General features: G+C 38.0%; 2 protein-coding genes across 3 annotated transcripts in view; one reads left to right on the forward strand and one right to left on the reverse strand.

Moving 5' to 3' along the window:
• Nucleotides 1-11264, forward strand: part of LOC134816115 (WD repeat-containing protein 82-like) — a 23891-nt gene extending 12627 nt beyond the window's left edge. Inside the window, exons 8-9 of the mRNA XM_063824870.1 lie at nucleotides 9681-9823; nucleotides 11141-11264. Of these exons, the coding sequence (XP_063680940.1) occupies nucleotides 9681-9823; nucleotides 11141-11176 (179 nt within the window). The 3' untranslated portion in view covers nucleotides 11177-11264. The remainder of the gene's footprint in view (nucleotides 1-9680; nucleotides 9824-11140) is intronic.
• LOC134816095 (epithelial cell-transforming sequence 2 oncogene-like) overlaps nucleotides 1-19324 on the reverse strand; it is a 20472-nt gene extending 1148 nt beyond the window's left edge. The window contains exons 1-18 of one of the 2 annotated variants that reach the window (XM_063824839.1): nucleotides 18988-19324; nucleotides 18374-18587; nucleotides 18033-18212; nucleotides 17658-17918; nucleotides 17255-17531; nucleotides 16877-17032; nucleotides 16507-16750; nucleotides 16201-16390; nucleotides 15904-16036; nucleotides 15480-15752; nucleotides 15256-15321; nucleotides 3561-3652; nucleotides 3061-3156; nucleotides 2741-2810; nucleotides 2367-2460; nucleotides 2143-2255; nucleotides 907-977; nucleotides 277-412 (exon numbers count right to left, since the gene is read on the reverse strand). In XM_063824839.1, the coding sequence (XP_063680909.1) occupies nucleotides 277-412; nucleotides 907-977; nucleotides 2143-2255; nucleotides 2367-2460; nucleotides 2741-2810; nucleotides 3061-3156; nucleotides 3561-3652; nucleotides 15256-15321; nucleotides 15480-15752; nucleotides 15904-16036; nucleotides 16201-16390; nucleotides 16507-16750; nucleotides 16877-17032; nucleotides 17255-17531; nucleotides 17658-17918; nucleotides 18033-18212; nucleotides 18374-18587; nucleotides 18988-19145 (2824 nt within the window). In that variant the 5' untranslated portion in view covers nucleotides 19146-19324. Of the gene's footprint in view, nucleotides 1-276; nucleotides 413-906; nucleotides 978-2142; nucleotides 2256-2366; nucleotides 2461-2740; nucleotides 2811-3060; nucleotides 3157-3560; nucleotides 3653-13915; nucleotides 15155-15255; nucleotides 15322-15479; nucleotides 15753-15903; nucleotides 16037-16200; nucleotides 16391-16506; nucleotides 16751-16876; nucleotides 17033-17254; nucleotides 17532-17657; nucleotides 17919-18032; nucleotides 18213-18373; nucleotides 18588-18987 lie in introns of those variants that run through there. The other variant, XM_063824838.1, reaches the window with a different exon arrangement.
• Between the last annotated feature and the right edge of the window lie 1525 nt (nucleotides 19325-20849).

Here is a 20849-nt window from a genome sequence, read left to right on the forward strand (position 1 = left end):
TTCAATATCGAATATTGAGTACCTGGTGAACTAAATACAGTAATACTCTGATTTACTGCGGAGTTAAGGAGAAAGAAAAAAAGCCGCGGTAAATCGAGGTTTGAGGTAACTCGGGGTTTTGATTGTTAACATTATGTTAATATGTATGCTGAACCCTGTATTTAGGGGAAGGAAATGGCAGCGGTAAATCGGGGTTTGCAGTAAATCGGGGTTTTCTGTGAATCGGGGTTTGTGGTAAATCGGGGTTTGTGGTAAATATGGGTTTGCGGTAAATACCTGTTTTGATGACAAAGAAGAGCATGGTGCTGTACATTAAAATGATAAGAATGAAGGGAGCCATCAAGAACACTATCGGCTGGTAAAATCTTTCGTTTTCAATCACACAACGGTGAAATACCGGCTGATGTGCTATCTGGGGAATAACAAGTTATATTAATTTGATTAATATTAATGATATTACTTTACTTTAGCCAAGTTGAATGATTGGGCAGTTGTTTAATAACTGCATCTGATTTGTTAACTGTTAATATTTCCTTGAGCAGTTTGGCTGTTACACTGTCAATCAATTGTGTACCGCAATAAAGCAATTAATTTATTCAACTGTACCTTGAATAGTGGTTAAATAATTCAAATGAAATGTCCTGAGTAGAATGACAGAAATTTTAATTTATAAGCTAGGAAACCTTTTAACCATTTGATTCTAAAGATCATTTGAATGGCTGTTAAACTGTCAATCAATTGTGTAACGCAATAAAGCAATTAATTTAAACTGTGCCTTTGTTGAATGGTGGTTTTAAATATTTCAAATGAAATGTCATGAGTAGAATGACAGAACTTTTAATTTATAAGCTAGGAAACCTTTTAACTATTTGATTTTAAAGATCATTTAAATAGCGCATGATTTACCTTTGTGTGTCCCGTGGAGTAAGTGACACTATCGTATATTAACAATCCTATTAGTGGGAGCCAAGTAATAACTGAAATGTTTTAAGACCATTAGGATCAGTTTTAATAGTAACTTCTTTTAAACTTATACTTCCTAATACTTAAATACTAATACTTAGAAGAAAGGCCATTCGGATGAGATTTTGCTGATTAAAACGAAACCAAACGTGTATGGAACGTCTTAGTGCAAAGCCTGGAGACACTCTGCGGTGAAATTTCAAAGGAATCCGACCATTACTTTTCGATAATATCTTCTATAGATTTTTTGTTAAAAATACTAAAGTTCACGAACCAGAAACTGTCTGGGGTATGAACTTGGTATTGGCTGTCATGAAGTTGTCCTGGTAGTTGGCCATTATGGAATATGGATCTATCTGTGGTTCAGATTTAAGTCTAAAATAAAAGGTTACATTTTTCCTCTTGAAACTGCCTTATACCCCTATTACAGCTGCCCTATTTCTACTGGCTTACTAATTACGTATGTGAATTGTGAATGTTTACCAAAATTTTCTCAGAACGTCTCGCTGTCAAAGAGAATCGCAAGACAAGCTTGCAATCCTCCTTGATTGATTTTACTAAATAAAATAAATTATGTCATTTTATATCAAAGTCTAATGGTGACAGCTTTCGGAATTCGGGTGTCTATTAGATTAAAATCATGCTTTTTAATTTGCAAGCAATTTTATATGTCTGGTAGGAAAATCGTGTACCAGATACAGCACTACCATGCAAGCATGCAGGGGCTCCACCCAAATTCCCATGCGCCCCCCCTCCCCCAACGCACAACCACTAAAATATTTTCATCTTGAAAATTCTTGAAGACTATTCACTATAAGACATTGCCCCACTGAACTATCTAGCATTTTTTTGGATGTTGCAGTCAAGTTTGTCAAAGTTTGTCAAAAATTTAAAGTTAAACAATTAAATGACTAGGAATCACTAAAATAATTGGGTGCATGCTCGCATTTATGTGATATTAATGTAAAAGCCTAAAAAAGCTGACCGTGGACCGAAGACGTGTGCAGGGATATTTTTGGTATAACCCTTTAAAAGCGTACCTGACCTTACCTTAATAAAATATATGTTAGTATAAAGCCTTTATATTAAGATAAGGTACGGTCAGGTACGCTTTAGGGTTATACCCAAAATATCTCTGCACACGTTCATTATATTATACAGGGTTAATGTAAAGCGTACCCGAGAAGGCTCTGCTTGTTTCTTTGTTAACAAGTGACTTATACTGAAAAGGGAACACTATCGCGAGGAATCTGTCCAGTGTGAGTGGTAACAGCACCAGGACGGATGCACTCCTGAATAAAATGGTTCTCATTTACACTTAATAAAAGTTGAATTCAGTGATGTGTTCCAGGAGTTTTTAAGAAGTATTCAATGAGTATTTAACGAGAGAAAAGATTGCTCACCAAACTGTGTTTCCGACAAGGGGGTATATGTGACACCATTGTAATATTTCCCCTTCTCTGGTAACGCCAATGAATACCGGAGAGGCTACCATTCCTGGAAATTGTATTGCTCTTTAATCTTAATCATATAACAAGAGTCAACATTGTTAGGATACAGTGAAATATTGCAAATTGTGCGACTAAGGTGCATGACAATTGCCAGTTGGCAGATACGTCGACCTTTTCTGAGCCCAGCTTAGCCTTCTTAGTGGAAGGTGGTGAGCTATCTAGTCTGCCGATCTGCGTATGATGATTCAGCAGATACTGGACCCTTGCCAAATTAGCAACCCACAAATTGGCAACAATTTCAATTTACAATCTAACTAATTACTAACCGAGGCCTCTGATGATTCCCACAGTTGCGTTCAGGATATCACTCACTGCTACATTTAAAACGAAAATGTTCTGAGGAAAGTAATTTGAAATTAGTTCATCAGATTATATATCACAAGCTTGAGTGGAATATAATATACTCCGTAGTCCGTATCGATATCATAATCATATTATTACGATAATGCACATCAACATTACATCACAGATCGTTCTCTAATGGCCTTCTGCGACCATTATAAAGCTTCGGATTCCTGATTAACAAAAAATGTCGTTTTTGATTTTCCTAATTGATTATTTGTAAAACTGTGCGTCTCCTACAAACCTGACATAGGGGTAGTTTAACGTGGAATATGAGACAGTAGATTGTAAAACTGCTCAACAGGAACCCTGTACCGGCGATTATCGTCAATGCGGAGCCCTGGGAATAAAAATGTCAAATTGAGATAACCAGCATGCACAAATGTCTGGGAAATTTGGCTTTTTGATCCCTTTTACAATTACATAAAACTGGGATTTTGACAGTCATGATAATTAACAATCAGCTTTGAATCCCATTGGAAAGAAATGTTAAATCACGTGCTAAGAGGTCGTTCACATATTACGTAATCAGCCAAGGAGGAAGGGGGGGGGGGTTCCAAATGATTACGCTAGTGTAATTTTGACACAATAGCTATGTGTAAAACTGATTACGGAGGGGGGGGGGGGGGGGGGTAAAAATTGTTCAAAATTTGATTACGTAATATTATGTGAACGACTCCTTATTGAGAAAGCAGCCCTGGTGAACTAGTCCTCCTCCTCCTAGATATATATAATATAACTCACGTTAGCAACTTGGAAGGGACAGGTGGACGAATAGTTTCCCGCACAGTCGCTGTCTCCGATATTGTATCCCATCAAAACATTTCGTGGGTCTTCTAATTAAATATTGGGAGATTAGTAATGTATCTTGTCAGTTTAAGTAGAAACGGCTGAAGTTATCTGTGATGAAACGGTAAACAACTAAACAAAATTAATTTCTTAAAATGACCAGAAGGGCAAACCGCATTAAAACAAAACCACTTTCCGAATTAACTTAGTCATTAAGTTATCACGTGAACAATTAAACGGAAAACGTACAATGCACTGCACAATTATACGACATGAATATGATGTAATTATTGAAGATTCAAAATGATACATTATGTAATAAGTTGTTTCTAATAATTGTGGAGAATAATTCATAGTTCATAGTGCCTTGTGCGTAAAAAGTTCTTATACAATCTTTTAAGAAATAAATGAATTTGTTCAGTGAATTCTTATTAGTTTATTAATTATATCTTTTAAGTAAGTCGACAAATCTGGTTTTGAAGGCAAAAAGCAATGGAAGAGAACTTTAAGGGTAAATCTTTTTGTGCCAATAAGATATCAATGGGTACGAGAAACAAAAAACGATAGCAAAAAAATAGATATAAAATGACCGTTCATCTAATGATTTGTGGCTTATCTCCTATCACCTGACACGAGTCTGACGCGAGGCTGACAGGTAGTGGCATTATTATATGTTATCAAGAAGACATAAATTAATTATCCTCCTTTCTCTGTCATTCATCATCATATCAACACAAAACCTGTCTAACTGATAATAGATTTACCAAATTCTGTCAAAACATTATCACCTAATACCTGAACAATGAAAAAGCTGGTACAATCGCACAGAAAAACAAAAGATAGTGATCTTAGTAGCCAATGACTAGACGGAATGGTTGAAACAAAAACAATCAATTGTTGCTTCTGGACAACCTCACAGCGAACTATCAATGATGGCGACTAGTAGACTTGTCATAATATTAAAGAGAAGTTGCAAAACTGTACGGGCGGTGTGAAAATCAGCGGACCTATCTAGTTATTTGATTAGGTATATGAGATCCCCTCTCTGTGGGGTGATCACACGCTGTGATGGCTTTGTTCAAGCTGAACGAATCTCAGCATAAGTAAAATATCTAGCGTAGAAAATATCCAGCGACGATCTGATCATACCCTTGAGGTAATGGTCATGATACAGCTGCTGAACGATTAAAGGAAGGAGGCATCTTTTATCCTTTCCTCATTAAATACTGACTCTAATCAGATAACAGGACCTTGAAAAACTGTACAAAGAATGACAATATTTTCACAGCGTAGTTAATGAGTAGTTGATAGTAGAGTTAGCACTGGTACATTGGTACGATGGTCAATGTACAAGCTTACTAAGTAAGATTTATATGATATGGTGAAACTGGTACAGACTTGACAAAATGTTGTTTTAAGCTGATAACTAATAAACTATCTGAGTAGTTTTAGGAGAAATACAAACACGGCTGTGTTACCTACTGCTAAATGAAGTAGAGTGTGCTGCCTTTAATAAATTTAACGGAGGGAACTGTTATTATACTACTCACCTTGATTGTCTACCACAACTTCATGTTTAATGTCATTAATTATAAATTACCCACCATTAGCATTAGGATAGACAAATTACATTGACATATATCCAGGATGTCATTGTACTGAAAGTAGCAGATACAATTTGGCTAACTTTAAATGTTGTATGTAATCTCATTTATCGCAATTGAGTACAAAAACGGGTAGTATTAATGGATATAAGTTTTTCAATTTACGGCCATGTTGAACTATCAACGGTACTGCGGAGAGGGTTTGGGCATAAAGTAGGAAGCAATGGCAAGGTCTGTATAAAACTCAGGCAGATTCGTAAATAAACGGCAAGGTTTGAACTGCACTAATGTACAAAGGATAAACGTAGAAAATGTGTAATCATATTAACGGCTCAAGACGCTGAATCTGCTGTCAATTTCCCCAGTGCAGGAATAAAATCTATTCGAAAGGAACGTGCATTTCTGAATTTAGTGATTACTGCTTGACTATGAACCTAATACAATGAATAGTTTAAGGCTACAACAAACCAATGCAAATGTCACGTTCTTTGTTTGATCTAATAAAATTAAAACTACAATGCAGATTCCAGAGTACTGGACTACGCTTCACTTCAAAGTCACTTCATTGTTAAGTCTCCAATAAATCATGTTTTAAATGGATTGTGAAATTAAAACCGCGCCATTTGGTCGAGGACGTTCCTTGCTTTTAACACGGGACTAAAAACACGTGACACGCACAAGGATCACAGCATTTAGTGCACGTGCATTTATTTTTGAGTGATTCAATATCGATGTCATTCCTTTAAACAGTTGACTGATAAGGTTGTATTGTGATCTATCGAAATTATTTGAGTTTACCGATTCTTTCCGATATGAAGAGAATGGAGAAAGTATGTCTCTTTGTCTACCGATTAAAAACTGATGAATGGTCGATCATAGACATTTTAGTCTGTTCTTTCGTTTTAGATATTTCATCACCCAGTTGACAAATTTATCGGTCTAAAACCTACTGGCAAACTATGTATTGCGAAGTATAAATGTGCCCAAAACAGGATAAAACATTGACATAAATATAATGATATTCTCAGCGCGGCGGTATCACAAAACGAATTTATACTTATAGAGTATAGACGCATTTGTATAATTATTTAAAGTGGACCCGTTTTGCGAAAATCATGACCACCCGAGAACAATGCAAATTTCATCAACGCGCCACAGTCTGACTATTTGCAATGATTAATTGATTATGTAGGTTTAAATTAGCATATCATATTTGGCTGAGATTATCAAGTGAGGCCCCTGCTTTGTCAAATTGATCACGAGAGACAGTATATTGCTATCACGTAGCTTTGATTATGCACTTAAAATAGGCCAAACCATATTTAATTATTCATTTAAAATATTTCTAGCGAATTTATAAATATTCATTGGAAACCACTGGACAATGCCGATTTCCACGTGACCATCTCTCTCTCGAGACTGTTACATCACGGGTGTTCTGCAATGAAAGTATATATTTTATAAGTGACTCTTGCTTTGACCCTTCGATATTCATCTATAATCTATGTCGATCCTCAAGCCTGGAGTAGGAGGTATATAATATACAGAACTTTAACATTAGCTCGTAAAGAATACATCAACAACAAACAAAAAACACCAACTAGAGTATTATTCACACTATAGCTTGGTTCTGTTAATTCGTGTAGGAGACTATAACAAATCGAAAAGAAAGAACAGTTGTTTATATTGAGATATTGAGTCAGAGTTCATATTTCATAATAATATTCTAAATTTGTACCTTGTCTTTAACTGATGTACTTTAATTACCAATATATTATACTCTTAGATTAGGAAGATTCCGTGTTATTTAATTCTTTAAGTTCCTTTTATATACCCCGTACTAGGTTATAATATTTCTGTAGCTGTGGTTATATTATTTGCCCCCAATAATTGAAAGGTCTCTTTACTCATTGACGTTACCCCACAGCTTGCTTAGTGCTGCTTTAAGCTGGGACCGAGTCTCCGTCACACATCCTCACAGGTTGAGGGTAATAAAAGGGGTTTCGTTTGTAAAAGAGTCCCTTTGGACACATTAGTCAAGGTTTAACTAAATCGTGACTTGGCATCATGTACTCTTAATTCCAGCCAATGCCATTACGTTACTTTTTATTACGATTTGATGGTGGATTTAATGGATTTAGTGGCGAAGTGTTATCTCAGATCATAAGAATCTAAGAGAGGAATTAATGTCTACACGTGTGTGGGCGATGGTAATGAGCTGAACAAGAAATGCGGCCGCTTTTCTTTTGTGGATGGCCGCTCAATTTCCCGATCTGTGATGGCGTATTTATCATATTCCATACAACCTGGGGACGGCCCAGTCTTTACTGTTTATATAAACATGCAAATATGGCGAAGTGACATGCCGACTGCCGCCCAGTTAATATAATTCTATATTGAATTTGAAAATCGTGTATACTTCTATGTAACCATATGTTTATTGTTTATGCAACCTGACACGGATCTGTGCAAGATAGTAATACTAACTCAAAATAATAATAATATGCTATTAATCAGTGCCTAGTGGGATACGTACATGATGAAATTAATAATGTACTTGGTTGGTTCAGCGCCGCGCGCCAACAATTATATAATTCAGATTGTCACGCAAAATAACTTTGCGCAGGTAGTCACGTGGGCGATAACAGTGCTCGCAGGCACGTACGGTCGCACACTCGCACACACGGTCGCAAAGCTACCATTAAAAAAAATCGATCGTTAAGCCTTGTCCTTGACTCTTTTGTGCCTTCGGCACTTTGAGTCATGGATCGGGAAAAAATCAACAACAAACTAGAATAAATTGAAGTGAATCAGTTCCCAGGGTCAATTATAGCGAACTCTTTGCACAACAATATAATAAAACATTCCAGTTCGTGTCCAGGCTTGTATTGTATGACTTCAGCACTAAGGTAATCGTCAATATCACTGAATTTAGCTGTAAAGGTTCTGTAAAGAACATTGTAGAGACTCAGCTCAGCTCAGTACCAGCTATGTTGTTAACAAAACGAACGTAAAGACATTTACTTTGGAAAACAATTATCCCGTTTATTGCCGGACTCAATGGTAGTATATTTGTCAATGCATTGTTACTTTGTATTGAGCATAATGGTAGTTTTAATATTGAAATTCGATCGTCAACCGAAGCTTTATTTTATGTCTTTACAAGGCCGTTGAGAGAGAAAGATGAATAATCCTGCATAATATATAACGTGGAAAATATTTCATTCAACCACAACCAGCAGTTTTAATATGCTATTCCATTCGCAGTTATGCGCTGTAAATTTAGGAACACAATACCGTAGTGTCTCATATCAGCCCTCCATCATCTCAGATATCTGCTCACTAAAGTTCGTCCCTATTATATTTTATTAATGTGTTGGAGAACTGATAGAGAAGCAATCGCTGCCTTGAAATCGAACAATCTAGTATTAGTTATTAAGTAAGGCCTGGGAACTTGGTATATTTGTAATTGTTGCTCCATCCCTATTTGAACTACTTAAATTGGGTATTTTTAGATGATGTTCTGAGTGGAGAGCTGTCTCCACTAATCAGCAAATAAACACAGCATAAATATAAATATAAAACGGTTTGAATGAAGATCGAAGCTGGTCACGTGACATCTACTTAGCAAACGATTTGAATATTATATGCATATTATTATAATATCGACTAGCGATCATATTGACGATTATGGATGTCCTGGACGATAAAGTCAATATTATTGGCTGTAATTGTTTATTATAATATTGTATATATAGGTTAATACTTAAACGTTATATACTCGAGTGCAGACTGCGGTTCATATTCATCAACTTGATGCGATCTTATAACAATATGTTGCCACAATTTTGCCAAATAAACTACAAGACTAATACTGGGATGGCAATTTGAAAAGGATTATTGCGACTTAGTGTCGAAACACATTGAATTCAATAGTTGTGTAAAAATTGTGTGTTCAAATAAAACAAAGACCGAAACCAAAATGCAGAATTGAGCACTTCTGGTGTCATATAATCGGGTAGTTGGTGCTATCATTGTTCAGATGACGTCAGACATGATCACGTGACGTGATGTCGTCACGTCATGATGACATCATGGCGTCATACTGGGCTGGGTCCCACCAAAACGTCCCAGGATTACTTTATGTGATTTGATTGTTGGATCTGAATTCCGGAGTCTGTCATGATGATACGTTGTCATGTGGCAAGACAGAATGTAATCATGAAGTTGTCGGATATCTTGTCATTTGAGATAACATAATAAACCGATTATAATACCGGTATTTACTGGAGTGTTACATCTCGTAATAACGACCGATCTAAATAGTTCTGTGATCGTTACTCATTAATAATTAATACCCAAACATTCCAGAGGAATTATCGATTTTCTGAAACATAGCAGCTAATTCAGAGTTTTCAACAACAAAAAAAAGCATTTATGTTTAAAGCAACTAAACCAGGCTGAATTTCAGGTTCTCAAGATGGTCATTTACACGTCTGGTCGGTGAAGACTGGAAACAAGATCGCAGTACTGGAAGGCAACCACCCAAACCCTATTGGCTGCGTAGCCTTTAATCCGAAGTACATGATGGTGGCATCTGCTTGTAACAACGCGGTCAGTTTTATTCTCACTAATTTATATTTTATCTTACATTTTGATGATTAATGTGTGTACTTAAGATTTTTTAGATATCATTGAGCATAAGCAGTGATACAACGTATCTCGGGATGATCCGTAGAGTCTCGACTAGTTTCGGCTTACCGCCATCAACGAAAGTATAAAAGCAAAATTCAATTTTCCTTTGAATTTTGCTTTTATACTTTCGGAATGTTGTTTATTGATATTTGATTTCAAATTTCCCGCTAGATGATTCATCGATCCTGTTGATGGCGGTAAGCCGAAACTAGTCGAGACTCTACGGATCATCCCGAGATACGTTGTATCACTGCTTATGCTCAATGATATCTAAAACATCTTAAGATCCTAACGTATTTTATCTTGGGAGGATTGCGGCTAATTAACACCCTTGCTGGACAATCTCTACTTTCCTTAACGTCAGCGAAAGCTTTATCAATGTGTGTACTTAACGTTTAATTGCGAACAATGTTTTTGTTCATATAATTCGTGTACATTCGGGTACGATGTTGTATAATTCAAGCATGCAATCGGAGTAAAGAGTGAACGAGAAAAACAATAGAACAAATATAATAGAACAACAGTGCCGTTACCAGAAATATATAAACTGATATTCGATCCGTTGTTAAAAGCCTATAAATTTTATGTTACACGATGGTGGCATCAAAGTTAATTTGGAAGAACAGTTTCTTAATTTGTAAAATTAAACGAAAGGACAAGTTGACCCGAGCAGTTATCGATGCCCGGAAACATTTTTAAAATAATAAATTAATATATGATAGTCTACACGCAGATGACCCAAATGTCGATGAAACGTCCATTTTTAATGTTTTGCAAATTACATAGAATAAGTTGTTTCACCTAGAAAGTTAACAACAAATGAACAAACGCTATCAAACTAATACGGAAGTGCAGGTGCAGCAGTTCCATTATGTTACTATACAGTAAGGAGGAAACTCAGCTCACTTAAATTGGAAACACAGCCACACACACACACAATGATTTGTCATTGTAAGTGGTATATTTTGTTCTAACTTTGCAAATGGAACATGATCAAACACAATCTAGAGGAATGTTAACAGGCTTTAACTTTCTACCAAATTCAGAGCTCACTCTGTGACAAGATAAGATGAAAGAAAAGCACTGAGGTCCGCTAAAGTAGATAAAATATGATAATTTATGAGAAATGAGAGCTGATTTAAGTATTATTATTACACGATAATGAAATCATGGGGAGTAGAATTTTGGCAAACGTATTAACATTCAATCATGAGAATAAGACATCAAATATTTCAGGCATTTTGGATACCGAACTTAGAAGAGCTACAATGATAGAAGAACCCTCCCCTTTCAATTAATCAGACAAACTAATCAGGATGGAGCAGACCTGTCATCACCGCACTTTTGAGGACTGATAATATACAAAGTCGAGAACGAACAATAATTAATTCTTGATTACCGCGAGTTTTTGTGACGAGCATGCGCTTTCAAGGTTCGGTTAATTTGCCATGCTGTGGAGTATTACAATCAGATGCAACTATAGGGAAAGCAGTTATTTTCGAATATGGCGATTTAAAATTAAAGCAAATTTGACGATTAAAAACAATTCGGCAAACCAAGTTCAAGAAGTAAAGTTTAGCCACAATCCAATCTTATCATTATCTTCAGCACAACAAGAATTTGCAAAATAAGTCTCATGTTAACAGGTTAAATCTTATCTTGAGTAAGTCACATTATAATATAACGGAGTTACGACACGTTCATTAAAAAACAAACTGGAGTACTCGTTCATACGACGTTACTAATCTGGGGCCGGGCCAGGCCCATCATTATCAACAGAAAGTAACAGTAAAGAACTGATGAAGTGGGTCGTTAACACAATCCTTCTCCCGGCCCCCACCCTGCAGCCTGGTGATGTAATATACAATTATCGTGTAACATGATCTTACCCAGAAGTGGGCACAGGGCATGGGGACAGGATTTATAGGCTCTTACAACCTGTTTAGCACTCTTATAGACTGCCATAGACTGTCGAACAAGTGTGTACCAGACTACTAATGACATTGTAATGGGGGCATGGGTTAGGTAAGGTAATTTTAGGTAAGGTATGGTAATTGTGGTCTAGTGGGAGCTTCTTTGTTAGGGTAAGCTCCGGCTATTGTAATTAACAATGTTGTGATAGGTTTATATAGTGAAGCAAGTTACCAGATAACGTGTTGGGCACACCAGGTCTTAACAAAATTTTAACAGCAGGTCCTCAAATTGTGCTGTTTAAGGTGAAATCATGAATGGTACAGACTTTTCGGCAACGTTTCTTAAAATGAGCTCCAGAAAATCAGGTAATTGTTTTTCAACAATTATCCTCCACCCATCCCAGACACGATTAAAGAGCTGGAGCACTCCTACAGCATTGTTAAAAGTAGAGTTTCCTAGTGCTCCGGAGCTGTTCCTGGCATTAGAGTGGCTATTTAATTAAATAACTTATTTAAGTTATTTAAGTAAATATGTCATAACAGAAAGAAAACTCATTGGGCTGGCCATAACTACAAAATAAGATTTAAGTTGGGCTATTATTATTTATAAGCGGCTTCGTGTCAAAAAGGAATTTTAAATTTAAGTTCAAAAAGTTCATTTATTTAATTAGAATGAAGTCGTTACCAAAAAAAGGGGACCCCCGGCCCCAACCATGTAGCTGATACACGTCCTCACAGCGAGTAGACCAAAGTGGTTCTTGCTTGTAAAAGGTGCATCAACTACCCGCCGAAGCGGTGGGTTGAGAGTCCTCCCTGGGATCATTTCGTCCGTAAAATGTCTGAGAGTTGTCTGCTCTTTTTCTTCTTCGCCCTACTGCAGTAGGGTGGAAGTTTATATTTATCCGACAAAGCCCCTCAAATCGTGACTATCCTATACTCGAATAAGGGCTCTGCTCTGGGTACAGGGTACAGTTTTGCAATAGAGAAATAACTATACTAATGTACCCTTTGATCGGGCTTTGGCTGACGTCCGATCTAATGAGCATCCCAGAGCGGAGGTTGTCCAATCTGTCCACCAGTGTTGCAGAAGTGGATAGGATTCAGGGAAGGATAATAACTCCTGGTGGGCTTGTCTTTAAAATGTCTGAGATAGAGCGGACACCAGGTCATAATGTTCGGCATAGAAGGAATATAACACTAGAAAAATGTGTCGTTCATCTAAGTTGACTCTGACCTTTGAGGAGAATTAAGTTTGTGTTTCCGTGCTTTGTTTGGTGAGTATACTTGTTGGCTGATGCATCATGATGCTCAGATCAGAAATGATTACTTCTGCGGCAGTGGTTTCTCCATAGCTTCATACATGTGGAGAAGTGAGAGAAAAGCCTTCACGTTTTGGGCCCATTGGGGGGGGGCCAATGACTACTTTTGGGGACTTGGGGAATTACGTCAACGATTTTACCCCGAGTCCCCATGATTTTTAGTCCCCATTAGTCCCCAAAAGTCTCCATTAGTCCCCATTTAGATGATTTTTAGTCCCCATTAGTCCCCAAAAGTCTCCATTAGTCCCCATTTAGATTTATCCTACTCTCTTCTTGGACAAAACATCTCGATCGTATCGTTATTAAACTAACTTGAAAACCATAAATAACTGTCAAAAATTCTGGGGACTTATGGGGACAAATGGTGAATTACGTCAACGAGTTGACCTCTAGTCCCCATGATTTTTAGTCCCCATTAGTCCCCAAAAGTCTCCATTGGTAGTCATTGGCCCCCCCCCCCCCCGCCCATTGCTTTAGCTTTGGTTTGATGTTTAGAACAGGACAGAATGGAATCCGAGCGAGTGATTTGGCAATATTTGTGCGCTTTGCCGCGCATACATTTTTGGAGGACGCGGAAGAATCTGTCATAATGTGTAGCATTCTTTGCACGACGTTATATATTTTCAAAACCGCCGAATTCAAGCTTTCCGCCATAAAGTTGGCATTCAAACGTTGGATAATCGTGATTTACTGTTTTAAGCTTTTGCTTGCTCGATCAGGTTTTCGCTGAATCAACTTTGTTCTTACCTAAAACTTTCTCAAATAAGACTAAATTCCAAAAAAGTTCCTTTCTTCGTAAGCTACTCAGAACTTACAGACAGCGAAAAGAAAAACTTCTTATTTAATATTTATATATCGAACGTGCCTCGCGGTTATATGTTAAACATTTTATTCTTTCAATTGTTGATTTCATTTTACAGAACTTTAATAACAATCAATAGTTTACATTGTTTTCTTGGGGCTGATGTACACATTTGGGACTAAAAGTTTCGGAGCGTTCTGTATGGCCCCGTTAATGTGATCAACCCACTCCGCCATACCTTCAAGAGTTTCAAATTCAAACAAATAAGTGCTCTTGGGTGAGTAAAGAAGAAATTGTGACTGTCTCTGACCGTTCTTGACCCTTATCGCTGAAAGTGCGTACGAGTTTACAAAGTTTTCGATCTCCCGTGTTTGGGCATCGTAGGGTTGAACCTCGTATGTAATCCTAGATAACATGATCGCATCATCGAACAAATGTAACTTGTATTTCTGGTAGTGTGGGAACTTTCTGTCTTGAGGGAAGGTATGAGCGGCCCCTGACTCGTCAATAATTCCCTTCACCCGATATACATCCGCCTCAGCGATAATCCCCCTCTTTTTATCAGTCAGTATCGGACACTCAACCACTTGATGCTCTAGCTGCTTCAGCTCTGTCAGGTGACAGTATTGTGTTCTGGATTGTTCTATAAACCCAGATAGATTTCCAAATTCACTTTCGCATTGTTTGAGCATTGTGTGATCGGAATGTTTGGTTGGTGTGTAGAATATGAGAGAGGAAACTAAAGTTTTCAGAGACTCGATTCTGTACATAGGCCGCGACAGAAGTTCAAAAAACTTTGTCCTGTTGGAGTTCTTACGATCAAAATGTTCTACAAATGCCCAGAAAGCTGGGTTGTCATTGATGTTCTTACGATAAATCGTTATCGTTGAAGGGTAATTATTGATATAGTTAGAATAACAATCGAATCGTTGAGCAAGCTGAAGAAACGTATCACCGATTGTTTGATCAGCCGACCAAATCAACTGTTTGTGTTCCAATCTTTCCAAGAACACTTGGTGGATTTTCCTAACTTCCAGGAGATCAGAAAAGCAGATACGGAGATTTGCTGGATTAAGAATAGGTTTTTGATTTTCGCTGGCAGCTGAATATAGTGGAGTGTAGAGTTCTTGGTCTATTGTGTCCATTTGTCGTAAAAAGGTCCTTTCGGTCCGTACTATCTCCTCCAAAATCGTCATTCTTTGATCTACGACTACCCCTAAAAAATTGGTCGAATGATTATGCCTATTATAGAGCTAAGCAACTCTTAAAACTATTGTTGCTGCAAAGCCAAGTTTAAAATCGTTTTAGCGTACAAACCTTTTGGGAAGATGAGCCTATGAGAATTGGTCTGCAAAGAAAGGGGAACTGATCTGTTCATCCATTCTGAAATGAATAAAACATGGGAATAACCAGCAGTTTACTTCAGTGTGCTTAATGTTCAATTAAAGGGTAATAAATATGATGAATAAATCTTCTACAGCTGGTATTACAATTTACGACCTTAAGTTTAACTCATCAATGTGCCCTGTATTTCCACCCACCTAACATCATCATCACATCTTTGCCCAATGCCACGGGATCTTCTGACACATCACTGACTTCCTTTTCCTCATCTCCCTTCATATCCTCCAGATCCTTAACAAACTGGCTGGACAGCAGCACATCCACCAGCCTCATGCACAGAACCCCCCTTTTTACCTGCTCACTCTCGTTTGGAGGGGGAGATGAGGAGGGTTCTGTGCAGAGTTGTGAGAGGCTGTAAAACAGGATGTCTGCCAGGTGAACGTGCTCTGATTTGGACAGGAGTTCAAGACCTGAAGTTTAAGATTTGAATTCTCGACCGGAAAGAAAATGTCTAATATGTTGCCACTGACGTGCCGTGTAACGTCTATATGGTTTGGTTTGATTTATGAAGTAACTTGACATAGCCATTAAAAAACATCGTTGACCGGTGTTGTTTCTTACCTTGCCTCAGAATAGCATTGACGACCCTATGCAACCCCGCAGTGTGTTGAATGTGTAGTCGGTGGCTGAACTGAAGTCTTATATCCTCAGCTATAGTTTCCAGCTGCTTCGCAAACAACACCCATGTTCTAACCTGAGATAAGTTCCTATGTTGGTTGCTCTGGAGGACTTTCAATTAAAACTCTTCAATACATAGTCGTCTCAGTTGTCTATTTTTCGCGTTCGATGTACTAACTTCATCTGGAAAGTGGTATTGCCACAGTTTTATTGCCATATTCCGTTTTGTGAGTTTGTTACCTTGTCTTCCCTCAAGTAAATACTGAGAGGATGGACATTGTCTGGGTGGAGAAGCCAAGTCCCACAAATCTCTGCCCACTCCCCATAAATGCCACCAAGGGGCGCATTAAATGGTACTGAAGTAACTCCTGCTAGTCTGTAGATTATATCCATTCCGAGAGATTGGTTGACAGTCGATACTCCCACCGAACTGAAATAGTTCTACTGAATTTAAATCTCACGGACAGTGTTGAAATTTCTTGTCTTTCTTAAAATCAGTGGTACTGTGCATTCGGAACAACAGTTTTTCTACTAAATTGTTTTTACCTGAAAATGTCAATTCTTCCACCAAATTTTGGTACCAAGAGAAAACCACAGAGCTCTTTCCAAAATTCTGAATGAAGTTCAAGTCCACTTATATGGATATGCCGGGTAAGGTTCAGATAGCCGAGCTTGCCCGGTGCAAATATTCCCAGACTCTCAGCTTTCCTCCCGTTCAATGAGTGCTCGACTTGATTAAGAATAGACCTCAAAGAAGCTTTTTCAGCGTCATAAACCAATCCAATTATCCCTGGGTATATTGTTATTGATCAATGATGATATCAATCAACCAGAGCAGCTTTAAAGAGCAATCGTATTTTTTATAATATCAATCTACAAATTGCCCCCGTACCCATCGAGCCCTTGTGGTTGGTACCTGTAACCACAGTGCCGACTATCATCTCATACGCAGGAACATCTGATGATATAAGCAGAACTTTAGGGTGAGTGTGACAGGGCAGGTTCTCTCCCCACACTGCTCCGCATCCCACGTCAGCAGCTAGCTCGGGTTTCTGGACCGTACCATATCCTCCTGGTGTGGGACAGAGTGGTTTATAGTTCTCCTGTTATGGATATAAATGGCAACAAGTGACCCATGAGAGCCAACAGGCAAGAATCACTGTTAGACTACTGAAAATTTCAGTAAAACAATAATTACTGAAGACAAATTTAACAAGACTTTCCGATAAAAGATAGGAATAAATGTTTTGAAATCTCTTTTAGAAAAATAACATTCCTAGAAAACTAACTGTACCTAGCGATGGAATGGTAGGTTTATCAGGTTTCTGTAACCAGTAGTTTATACTCGGAACTGTAACACCCTTCTTGGTTAACAAGTGTGGCTCTTTAACCAGAGTCCCATCCTCTTGTTGAAGTATTCTGAACGATCCATGTTCACGGTAGATCTCGGTGATAGTTGAGACGCTCTTTGACTTAAGTTGACTTTTAGGGTCATCAGACTTTTTCAGAGGACTATTGCTGGACGCGTTTAGCTGTGTGTAAGACTTGGATCTTGCTTTCAGTTTACTTTTCTGACAATGTGTACTCTGGTTAAAACAGTCTAGTCTAAAAGGGTATGACGGTTTAAGAATTAAGAAAGAAGTGAAATAGAGTATTTATCATTGATTTTACTGTTCAGTGTAGAGTTTCTTTTTTACCTGTAAAAACCTGACATCTGGTCGATACTCCTGACTTGTAGCTTTTCCCCAGTTATCCAGATCTTTTGGGTGCTTGTTCGGATCAACCCACCTATCTTTGAACAAGCTCGTATCAATATCCTCCACTTCATGCCCAGATTTCTCAAATATTCTACTAGGACTTTCTGGTTCTGGTACTGGATCATCGGTGTTCACGTAGTACTTGCCTAGTCTCTCCAGATCAGATCGGCTGTACTGGTTCTCTCCTGCTGTTGGTTCCTTCTGAACCGAGGGCAATTAGTTTATTTAATAAATAAAAGTCTGTTTAGACACAGATGTGGCACACTTATAAATTGTCTCAAATAAAAATGTCTTGAGTAGATATTCCACACCTACCCTTTGATGATCCACCAGTAAGCTAGGTTTCTCCGAATTCTTAACACACATGACATAGTACTGTTTCCAGGCACCATGTTGGGTGGGCGGGGGACTGTAGGGAAGGAACCAGCCCCTCGCTGCTGTTCGGTGTCTCCACAGGATGTCCTGCTCTGACAGATATCTCCAATGAGAACTCACCTGAGGCATGCCGGGATGTTCAATTTCTTACATGTGTTTGATAAACTCAATACTCTGACTCGAATCAAAAAGTTGGATAAGATGTACAAACTACAAGTCTGTATATATGCTTACAATATCAAGCTCATGTTCCTTGTAATGTTAAGTTTAACGGAAAGTACCTTGCTGGCAGTACAAAGTTCAGCTGTGGTAAGGTAAGAGAAAATATGTAACATGAGCCATTTTGGCAGAGCGGACGTGGGATCGGCTCTCCACTGTGGTTCCGGCATCTTCTTCATGATCCACTCCCTGATACTAAACATCTCGCTCTGAGTTGTACGCTGGAGCAAGTGGACCAGCAGCTGTTTCCTTTGCCTTTCGTTCCACTTGTCATGCCTGGGACAAAATCATGTAATTTGATAAATCCATGTAACCTAATTAAATGGGCAACCAGGCATCATACGTATACCATATCAACTCATTTGTTCAAACACAAGACATGCACCGATCAGACTGATAACACAGTGACATTTATCTGTAACACCAGTGTGTGATAACACTTAACAGTGACATTTATCTGTAATACCAGTGTGTGATAACACTTAACAGTGACACTTATCTGTAATACCAGTGTGTGATAACACTTAACAGTGACATTTATCTGTCATACCAGTGTGTGATAACACTTAACAGTGGCATTTATCTGTAATACCAGTGTGTGATAACACTTAACAGTGACATTTATCTGCCATACCAGTGTGTGATAACACTTAACAGTGACATTTATCTGTCATACCAGTGTGTGATAAGAGACACTCTTTCCAGGAACAGCTTGTGATTGTCCTTTGCATCAAGCTTGGGGGTCCATGCACTTCTGTTGGTCTTCAAGAACTCCGGTTCAACTGGCTTCAACGTGAAAGATCTCAAAGAACTCTGAGATCCTCTTACTGACATTTCATACTTTCTCTAAGAACTACAGAATATGGTTCGTAGTTCGCTGGTAGTGGTACGTTGCAAAGTTAAACGATCGTCAACACAAAATTTAAACGAGGCAACAAAATTTTAACCGGACAAATTCAAAACAATAGCAACGACGATAGGACTTAAAATGCTGTATCACGTAGCATTAGGTTGCTGGGCACAAATTAGCCAGCGATAAAGTATTGAGAATCACCATGGCAACGCAATTCGATTACTATCGTATTTCTGGGTTAAGCATGCTATTTAAGGGTCGTTATGTGCCGCAGCTTCATACTCATTAACATGACAGTTCAATACTCATAATAACAGTTAAAGTAAAATGATTATTAATTAATACTAATAGATCCTCAAGAGGCTTTAATTAAGTAATTAACTGTTGGTAGTTTTTAGTTACTGTAACAGACAATTTATATGATCGATCACTCGTTAAACCTTGTCAGACGTAATTTGACCGGACATTGTGTGAATGGACGTAATTCTGAACAAACATTGCATTATTACATAAATGCTGGAGGTATTTCAAAACGTTTTTTTGGCGATTTCATAAATTAGAAAAAACAAAAGTGGAATCCGAAGAAAGTTTTTCTATAATGCGATCAGCCAAAACTCGCTGCTTATTTAACTTTTTTTCATAATAACTTATTTCTATTAATCCGATGATATCATTTAGTCCGAGACAAAATTTGAGCAGACTTTGACTTGGACGGACAGCCTATATTAAACGGACATAAATATAAACTTTAGGGTCTCCAGCGTCCACTGTGTACTGTTAGCTGACATACTGTGAATGTGCCGAGTGTAATATATTCACTTTCACATCTCCGGTGGCACTGAAATTTTGCAACTAAATTATCTGCAGGGCACCTTGTGTGTTGTGCCAAATACGATTATGGAGAGACCTAATTGAAATGGATTTATCAGCACTATGCTAGTGGATCCATCGGCGACAAAGGTTGACTGAGCGAAACCCCTTTTTTTATTTCGCGACGAAGTAATGAATAAAAGTGTTCAGCACAAGTAGTTAATGATCATTATAGCATATTATTGTGATTTTTAATGACCACTACGTGCAGTGGACCCAGAACAAATGGAGGCCACTGAAATTCATTCGAGATGTCATGGATCCAAAGACGATGGACTTGGAGGTATACATTTCATCTACTGATTTGCGCCAATAGATGAGGATCACCATTGGGGACAGGAGTTGTCCCTATATGAAACCCAGATTTTGTGCAAGAATAATCAAACAAGAAACTCCACATCAAGATATGGAAGGCTAAGGACTGTTCAGGTTATATTTGGTATGTCACTCATTAGGTAATGAAGTGTGTGTAACCTTTCACTTTCTCAGAGGGGGTCCCTCTTTTGTTAACATGCACATTCCACGTGGCCCAACTCTCAAACTTTGACTGTGTTGTCTGTCGTTTTGTAACACAAAGTAACTCTTATTACACTTGACTCTGTGTAAATGGGATAGACTGGACTTGGTGCTGTTCATGTAGATACTCATAGTACTTTTTTTCCACAACCATAACTTATTTTAACTAGACACATGCTTTCATAGCGTGATCAGTGATGTATGTCAAAAAGTTTTCCAAATTACACACTCACTCTCCCAAATCCAGAATGTTCCGAAACAACAGATTCACGGGTAGTGGTGCATGAATCAAAATAAAA

Source organism: Bolinopsis microptera, chromosome 5 (assembly GCF_026151205.1).
Source record: "Bolinopsis microptera isolate Bmic1 chromosome 5, MBARI_Bmic_1.0, whole genome shotgun sequence".
In the NCBI taxonomy this organism is placed as follows: Eukaryota; Metazoa; Ctenophora; class Tentaculata; order Lobata; family Bolinopsidae; genus Bolinopsis; species Bolinopsis microptera.